At 40.2% G+C, this 9,542-nt stretch overlaps 1 protein-coding gene across 1 annotated transcript in view; it reads left to right on the forward strand.

Moving 5' to 3' along the window:
* Window positions 1–9,542, forward strand: part of LOC147435958 (truncated transcription factor CAULIFLOWER A-like) — a 143,894-nt gene that overhangs the window by 53,666 nt on the left and 80,686 nt on the right. Inside the window, exons 3-7 of the mRNA XM_086488069.1 lie at window positions 8,467–8,516; window positions 8,620–8,725; window positions 8,845–8,886; window positions 8,969–9,010; window positions 9,093–9,235. Of these exons, the coding sequence (XP_086344195.1) occupies window positions 8,467–8,516; window positions 8,620–8,725; window positions 8,845–8,886; window positions 8,969–9,010; window positions 9,093–9,235 (383 nt within the window). The remainder of the gene's footprint in view (window positions 1–8,466; window positions 8,517–8,619; window positions 8,726–8,844; window positions 8,887–8,968; window positions 9,011–9,092; window positions 9,236–9,542) is intronic.

Below are 9,542 nucleotides of genomic sequence, written 5' to 3' on the forward strand. Positions count from 1 at the left end.
TTTCTCGATTTTATTCTTGGTACGTTGAACTTGGCTTGATTAGTATGATGGATACCATCATCGAGGTAGTCATAATTGAGAATTTGACGACTTCTTTTTATTGCACATGCTTTTTTAACCGGAATTTTGAAGATATTGAGGCCGTTATCTTGAAGCCATTCTGCACGGCTTTGATTTCAGCGTCTGCAATTTCCTTTGAACTTGCTGCAGTGATCGCTCTTGCGGTTCCTAGAGACTTCCAAGTTCAATTTGAAGCTTTTCAAGCTTTGTGACGACTTCCACTTGCTATCCGGTAAGGTGTTGGAGTTGAGGCATACATGTTTTGATGTCTCTTTAGTAGTAGTTTATTGACAATCATTCTAGCAATTTGGAAAGGGCTCCGCACCGCGGCTTTTGTCCAAGGTGTTTGTTTATTTATTTTTATCCAAGGACTACGCTATGGATTTCGTGTGTCACTTGCTTCACATGGATCATCCCAAAAATCAACTTTTTGATTTTGAACTCTCTCCACAGATATCCACTCCTCCACAAGAGTGTGTTGGATATCCTTGAGAATGAAGTAATTTGCCTAAAGCAAAGGAATATGTTACATGACATGATTTTCAAAATTCTGAAAACCGTTTTTGTAAGTTGGTAATACGTGAACAATTACTAGAGACTTTGGTGGAGATACTTATTGAGTTATTAAACTCTTTTATCACGAAGGAGGCAAAAAATACTCTACTTCCATTTACTCAAGGAGTCGTATTCTCCAATGTAATCAAATTCAAAGATGAATGAGTAGCAAGTGGTAACGGTCTTTTCCAACCTGGCTAATAAGATTGTCGATCAGAGATTTTAAATAGGCAAAGGTGAAAAATTATGTTTTAGTTGCTCTGAACTGCACCAGAAAAAGAATCCTTTGCATGTCCCTACTCAGCAAGGCTTTAACAAATGCAACTAATAAGTTTTAGTCGTGATCTGCAAGTCGCACATTAGGTATCTAATTTTCAAGTTATTTGTATATGATGCATCAAAGTGATGGATACAAGTGAAGCCGTTAGGAATTTGCAAAAGTTGCTTCCTTCTTGCCTCTTTAAAGGTTTGTTTAGTGTACACGTCCTGTGAATCTCTTCCTGCTGAGTTGATTTTCCTTGTTAGGAACTTCTCTTTTGCAAATATTGCATTGTGTGCTCGACCAATCTACAAATTTTTGGAGGGAAAGTCCCATTGAAAGTCATACGCTTTTATCAAATTTCTCATAGCATGACCTATAATTGCTCAAGGAGCTATGTATTTCGTTCTATTTCTGTTGGATCCTACAACTATCTATAAGAAAGGCTACAATTGAGATTCCAGTCTTCAAGATTGGTTTTTGATTTGAGCAAATTGTGCAATTATCCGTTGTAATGGGGGAGCAAGGCTCCATAAGAACCGTAGGTAACTCAAGTTGTCAATTCATTTATGCATATTGCATACTTCCGTTGTGCATTTTTCTTAAATGAAGTGATAACTTGAGTTACCTAGGGTTCTTATGCAGCTGGTTAAAGGTGTATGGGCTATTGGTTGCTCATCTCTACCCACCCATACTCCTTTTATAAGCCCTTGGCCCTACTACATGAGATAAAGCTTTGACATGCATGAGTAGTTTAGGGCCTTTCCCTCTATGGTCTTACCATAGTCCTGTCATTTTTACCCTCTTGGAGAAGCGATATCGTCCTCGAAAACAAAGATGAGAAAGATTTCTTGAAGACGCTAATGTTCTCCACAAAATCATCTTCTTTGGATCCAGTTGTTCACTTGACCAATACCATGATAGTCAAGAATACGTGTAGCTTCATACGGTTCAGTAGGAAGTTCAATGAAACCAAGAAGAACATCTTGATCGTCTACATTGTTGTCTCTTTTTAAGTGTTTTTGAAAACGGCTCATATACAAAGCAAATAAATGATTTACCACAAGTAAGAGGTAATTAAATAAATGACCACTTTTCAGACTTTTTGAAGGTATTGGATACGTAAGGATACCTCTTCTTAACTTTTCATGAAAATACCTTGCCGATACCTCTTTTTGAAGGTGTTCAAATACGTAAGAATAGCTCTTCTTAACTTTCTGTCAAAGTGGCTTCCCGATATCTCTCATCAATATAGTTCTTATATCTATATTATTATTGATGAGCAACATTCAACATATTCATATGATTATGGACAAAGTCCTTGACTTGTTTACATGCCTCATCATTAGCCAACCCCACAATAACAATAGAGGTTGAAAACCATTCGTAAGAGAGACTAAATTTTTTAATAACATGCTTTGAATTAGGATAAGAAAAATCCAAACTTGAGAGGCAATCTTTCCAATTCGATTGGTTCTCACTAACATACGCTCTTAGCATATCCTCTAGTGCTTGATTAACGCTTAGAAGCTACCCATTTGTCTTTGGATGATGGACAATACTCATATTGAGTTGTGCTCCCAAGCGTTTACAATCCTTCAGAAATTATTGGTAAAGGTGGGTTTACCATTACTTACTAGTTTGAAGCAAGGCTTCCTATTTTATGTCTTTGACATCCTGGCTTCTAAAGTTTGTGGTATGGTGTTAGCATACAAATTGGAGGACAAGTGTATGCGATCAGTTAGCTCAGAAGTTTCGACATGTATTATGCCAATGGCCTTAGATTGGTACATAGGCTGAGCTCTAGGTGTCAGTCCTAGGGTAAGACAGGGCAAGCCAAGGGCCAGGATGGAGCCATGCGGTCCAGGGGGTCCTATTATTAGCAAGGAAAGGCCTATATAGGGCATGGCTGGGTGGAGAACTGCACGCTCCAGTTTCATCACTCTCGCTCTAGTTCCGTTAGTCTCACATTGGTAGCAGAGCTCATAGGAGGGGAGAGCTATGGAGGAGGGGGGATACCTTGCATTATTTTGCATGATCTCTCTCTCTCTCTCTCTCTCTCTCTCTCTCTCTCTCTCTCTCTCTCTCTCTCTCTCGTCAGGGATGGAAGGAGAAAAATTGTGTGAACAAGGCGTGGAAGAAGCATGAACTCGTTGGTTACTCTTTCAACCTCTACCTCTCTCTCCATGAAACACGGATGCTTGCCATTTGCATGATGGCTTAGCAGGATGAAGATGAAGGAAGAGTGATGTTATAGTGTGGGCATGTCCCCTTGGGTCAAAGAGGACCGAGGTCGACCTGGGTAGAATCATGCATGCTTAGGCTTGTCAAATGCGCACAGTAGAGATCAGGAAATCTTGTTTCATGATGGCGGTGTGTCGAGCTTTGCACAATGCGAGCTCTATCTCGTTTTCCTCATGTGCACTACTGCTCGTTGCTGCCATGGATTCAATCTCCCTTGTTCAAATGCGACCGGTCAAAGAGAAAGGACTTTTAGGGTTAAATCTCACAAGGGAGTGGGCCCACCCTTGGCACACCAACCTTCCTCGGATTGGAAAGCGAGAAAGGATAGTTGACATCATAGCCACCAAGGGCACCATGAGTTGCGTATTTTTCTGAGCCACATAATTTTTCTGCTATCAACTCGTTTTTTTTGTTTTTCATACAAGTCAAGGTTTTGACATTTTCAAGTGGGAAGAACTTTGAAGTTAATTCTATATCAGCAAACATTGCACAAGTACAATAAAGCGTATGAAATTCGACCTCGATACGAGAATTTGATGAAAGTGATAAGCATTGGGCAAGGGCTGACAAGAATGTCATCCAGTTGTTCAGCTGACTTTAGAAGCACAACTTCAAGCTATGCATGGCATCATCAAATAGAGTAGAACGCTCGAACGGACATGAACGTCTAACAACGACAATCAATTTCACAGAGACAAATACTTTGGCTAAGAGCTCAATTTTCCCAAAAAACCATGGGATTCTACAACATGCAAAGCATCAGGTATAGATTTCATACATTTAACCTTGGATTGCAAGTTGGGCAAGGCCCTTAACAACTTGAAGTCAGAAATCTATTGAACAACAATAGATTTATTCTATAAACTAAGCAAAGGTATCCGAGGGCAAGGCAAGTCGGCACAAGTTATTCATGAGGTATCTAGTTGGCTTTTATCTTTATTATTATTTTTGAGACTTTGCTCGTTCGTTATTGCATGCAAAACATGTGTGTGCACTGTAAGAAATCCAAAGGCACGATTTGACTATGCAACAACTCAATCACAAGTATGCCTTCTGCTGAACACCTCGATTGAGCATGGTCATTAGAGGTTGAATTTTGTTGCCATGACAAGGCCAAACCGCACTGCTTCCACTCTCAAGGAGATCGGCACATTCTCTTGTTAGCACTGCTGCAAGAGACACAGATGCTTGGTACGGACACACTTTTGTTCCAATTTTAAGTAGTAGTATTAGGCACCTCAGATTCATTATGGGAGCAAGTTTCCATATACCGACACTTAAGAAACTGACTTGTATATTGCGTCAACTATTATATTTTCGATATCTCCTCCTTGTGACACCTAGAGGAGGGGGAAAGCAAGGCTTTTAGGAGCACGACTCCGTGCATTAGATGCATAATCACTTCAAAGCCATTGTAGCTTGCCAAGGAGCAGGCAACATAAGTACACAAAGCACATTGGAAATCACATTGACATCCACAACTATGAGCTGAATCCAATGTTGATCACCACTCATAGGGGATGATATGACCTTTGATGCCAAGGGTAGTTTGTGTGTTAACTTTAAGTTTAACTTTTGAACTTGTTCACTTTCACAGGAATTGTCACAATGCCAACTTTTCAAGCAAATGTTACTTCATTCAAGTAATGTTTGGCAATAGTTGACACTTGATAGTTAAGCTGTAGATGCTATTTCGATCACTATTGGGCAATCTCATGAATCTCGATCAGTTGCACGATTGGGCAAGGCCGATTCTCTATAAAATTTGACAAGGTCAATTATTTTTTGCTTTGATGTATGTGTGCCACTAGGAACACCTGTTAGCTATTTGCACTCAAGGTGCATTGCGCCTCATCTTTTTGATGAACTTATGTAAAGCAGGGCTTCAATTCGGGGAATCTTGCATAGAAGTTTCCAAAGTTTGGGGTATGCTATTAGCATACAGATTTTGGGAAACTTGGCACCCTGTTTATCTGTTTTTCTCTTTGAGGTTGGTACTATCCCAGCCACGATGGCATGTAGGGTACATCTGATCGCTCTAAATTTCTTATCAGATACGGCTACGAGCTAGCTTCAAGCAAAGACAACCGTTATTAGAGAGTCCACAAGACTTCATGCCAAGGCTTCTATGTTCCAAAGAAACTATCACTTGACTTTAAATAAAGGATGGTGGCACACATATTTGCCATTAAGTGGATATAAGCCAACAGTTTGAGTCTGGCAACGACGCATTGTGATGTATCCATGTGAGTGTAATGGTGCAAGGTATGTATAACTGTATCTCACAAGGTTGAGACTATCATTGAAACCAAGGTCTTATCAATCTATTTCTCTAAGATGCATACATGGCATGCGAATCAGATGGCAGTATGTCCACTCCATCATGATATACGCTTTTGCAAAACCATCAGCTACGCTCTCTATGAAGATTTGAGACTGGTCGATGGGATTCCGACCTTTGTATATGTATAAAGTGGTGCACACTTTACATTATTGGCTCTATGCATAAGGTGTAGCTAATTCCACTGATGGTTTTTATGGGTAGCAAGTAAGCATGTCCTAGCTATCAAGCAAGTGATTCATTGGGAAGACATGAATACTCTAAGAGAGCCTCCATAGGTAGTCTCTTGTGTAAACACCTGAGAAAATTTGGTATGACTATTTTCTTTCAGGGTATTTGTCATCTTTCTCTGTTGTCATGGAGGGAGAAGATTCTGTCACGACCTAGTTGTGAATAAACATTCAAACTGAAGAAGAGCTGTTGCTTAGTTGCATCACTAATTAGGCCTCTAGGAGTGGCATTTTCAGGGGCATGACCTTGTTAATACATAATTACTCCATAGGTTTTGAGAGTCACGATCTGAGCTCAGCACAGTGATACTTGCTGATGTGAAACATTTTTGAACACGAAGCTAAACAAGGATTTGGATTGCAAAGGCAATCCTGAAGGTTACAAGTTTCTACTGCTTGTTTTTGAAGTTGTTTCTTTGTGGTTTGCAAAGTACACGTGACCTCAGGTAAGTGAACGTTATGTTCAATATCCATATAAGTATCTGATTTGGTTATTCTATTTTTGAATATGTTTTGCTTGAATTTTTCAGCTCGGATGAATAATCTTGACTGCTTTCATCCATTTCGCTCTTCAAAGACATGACAAGGTCATGTAAGAGCAACTAATGTTTGATCGCACTATCCCAAATACATTTCTGCATTCTGCAGTTATGGACTTATATATACGGTTTTTCTTTGGCACATGTTGTCACATGGGATACAACATGGTCTAGGAACTTAATCAGTTCAGTTTAGCCAATGTGGAGCAAGGTTATTGAGGGTCATGAGTGACAAGGTTAATGAGGGCCCTCTCACTCATGTCTCTGAGTGTTTACGGTTACCTCCACACACAAGTACATTTTGCACTTGAAGGATGTTCTTTTTTCAAACATGCTTAGTTGAGACATATTTTGCATGTGGAAAGCTCCGCTATTTCAATTATGTGTCGTGACAAAGTCCCTTGGTGTTGTTCAAATTTGTTTATAGGACCATTTACACACGTCGTATAAGAAACAATTTTCGTGGCTAGAAATTATCGGATATTTGGCCTCACTTGTTAAAATACAAGTGTTGTATTAACAACTATAACGGATGGTTGTTTATACATGTAGCAATGCTCTATTCTATTGATGAACATATTTCATTGGTACCTATGTGATTGATTTTCAGATTCCATTATGGTCTAATTGGAGGGCCAAGGGCGAGGACAGACATGGATATGCAAGTTCGGATCTCTTTTTGCTAAATGCATGCACACTAGGTGTTATGGGTCCTAGTGTATAGCAAAGGATGATTTGGAACAACATGCACAATCATGACACAGTTGCTTATAAATCATCTTACACTCTATGTGCAGTATCTTTATGCTATTACTTTTGGATCTACCAATCACCAATAGAGGTCATGGCTCGGTTTGGGTGATTGTGGATCTTTCAAGTTAACCAAGATGGTTATTCATCATATTGTTGATATATTCTTTAGCAATGTTGTACAACAATGGATCCCTATTTACCAGTCATTTTAAAAGACCGTCTATAAACACTAGAGAAACACACGTCAGTATTGTCATTAATCCGGAGGGAAGAGACAGATTACAAGTATAATCTTGTGCTCAAGGATATGCAAAGCGCGTATGTTAGCACTAAGCAATCCCATTAGAAAGAATGTATTGCTCTAGTTGGAGTTTGCTTGCCATAAGGTAAAGCATGTTTGTGACTAGGTTTAGTCTCTTCATGTTTGAGTCATGTTCTCAACTTTGAACACTAGTTATGGTGGGATTCTTTTCTGATACGATACGATAACAAGTCAAAGACTTATACTTTGCTAATGAGTTACGTCAGCTAGTTACTTCCATGGAAAGTGAAAAGAGACTCTTTGGGATACATCTTTGTTGGGATAAATCATTTAGTATGCTCATGTGGGGTCTAAATGGAGTTTACACACTATGTTGGTTATGGGCCGGTTATAGAATACGGTTGCAAAGGGACAACAATGTACACACTCAACATGCTAGACTCGGTTTCATTAAACTCCGAATTGTGTTCCAATCAAATAGTGGATCCATGAAGGTTTCCACTGTGGAAAACATTAGTATTCTTATGAAGATATAGCCACTTTTTTTTTAAGGACGAAAATGCTTCTCCAAGGGGGGAGTAATGTCAGGCCTAGCGTAAGATCGGGTAGGCCAAGGGCCGGGATGGAGCCATGCGGTCAAGGGGGCCCTATTATTAGCAAGGCAAGGCTTATATAGGGCATGGCTGGGTGAAGGGTTGCAGGCTCCAGTTCCCTCAGTCTTACACTAGGTGTATCACAACCCACAACTTTTTGCTATTTCATAGGTAAGATGTCGTGGTAAATAAGATTGACAAAACATAGTGACTTGTTGAGTATTCAAACCAATCTTGTCAGATTTGGCGAGCGGTTGGAAGGTAACAGGGAGTCTTAGCTATAGAGACAAGGATTATCGTCTACAGGTTAGTACAAGGGGTTTTCTATATCTACTAACTTGTACTTTTTTTGAAATTTATTTGTAATATTCACCACTTAAAAGTGTATAGGAATTTTTTAAAGTGACATAATAGGTTTCTGTTTCCATTTGCATCTTGTTTGAGGGGGGTCTGATAAGGCTTTGCCACTGTCTAGAGCATCTGGAACAGCATGTGGCAAGTTTAGCATGCATGTTTAGTTGTAAAAATGCTCATTCTCACAATCCTTCTCATGTTTAGTTCATCTTGTTCTCCTCTTTCCTTTGGCAATCAAGGCACAAATGAACATCTCGTTGTGACTTCTATTGACAGGAATTGGTATATCTGAAGGAGGAACTGGAAAGGCTCCGAAAAGAGGGAAGGTAATATTCTTTATTTCTTTTGCTAAGTGCCCATGTACATCTGGAAAAGGAGAAAAGCAGAGCTGCTCGGACGAGCACCTAATTTGTCAGAGTGATGGTGTAGGAGGAGGAATGGAGAGACGGCGGCTCTCGAGACTCTGTCGATGGAGGAGCTGGTGCGCTTGGAGGGAGAAGTGGAGAGCAGTCTAAGTAGAATCCGGGAAAGGCAGGCATGTCTCTGCGCTCTTGGTGTGATTATGCATATCTTTAAATGTAGCAACTATTAAGGAGCTGGAGAGACGTAGTGTTGGAGTAGCGGGACTTTGGATGATGATGTGCAATATTGCAGGAGCAGCTGAGGGCGAGACAAAAGGAGGAATCGGTGAGGAAGGTAAGAGATGTGGTTGCAGGGATTAATGGGTGAGGGTATTAATGGTGCCAATTAATAATCTGGTCATGATGGCGAGTGACAGGAAGAGGAGCTGCTAAGGGAGAACGAGAAACTGCGGAAAGAGGTAGTTTATGTGTCTCTGCATTAATGAAGATGATGCTGCAATGCAGCGCTGACCGACCGTGATTAGCGATATTTTATTGCAGGTGGAGGAACTGCAGCGGGCCAGATGGCAGGGATGCGGCCTGCAGATGGAGAACGCCACATCAGCATGCAGCTCCTATAGTGCCTCCCGCCAGACAATGATGGACTCTGATGACCACCACTCTGACACCTTCCTGCAACTAAGGTTCGCTCATCCACCTTCCTACTCATTTTCCTACTACGGAATATTGCTCTCTCTCTCTCTCTCTCTCTCTCTCTCTCTCTCTCTCTCTGCTACTTTGGAATATTGGCCTCATAAATAAATTTTTTTTGTTAAAAAATTCTAGTATTCCTTCTCAAGATTCAAGGAATCTTCTTATAAGCCTTTCTGAATAAGGATTGAAAAGAAGATCTCGAATGACTTATCCTAGTTTGATGGGAAAATAAGAGGAGAACGTAAAAGAAGATCTCGAATGACTTATCCTAGTTTGATGGGAAAATAAGTTCCAAGG

Source organism: Adiantum capillus-veneris, chromosome 18 (assembly GCF_014529385.1).
Source record: "Adiantum capillus-veneris isolate H3 chromosome 18, ASM1452938v2, whole genome shotgun sequence".
Classification (NCBI taxonomy): Eukaryota; Viridiplantae; Streptophyta; class Polypodiopsida; order Polypodiales; family Pteridaceae; genus Adiantum; species Adiantum capillus-veneris.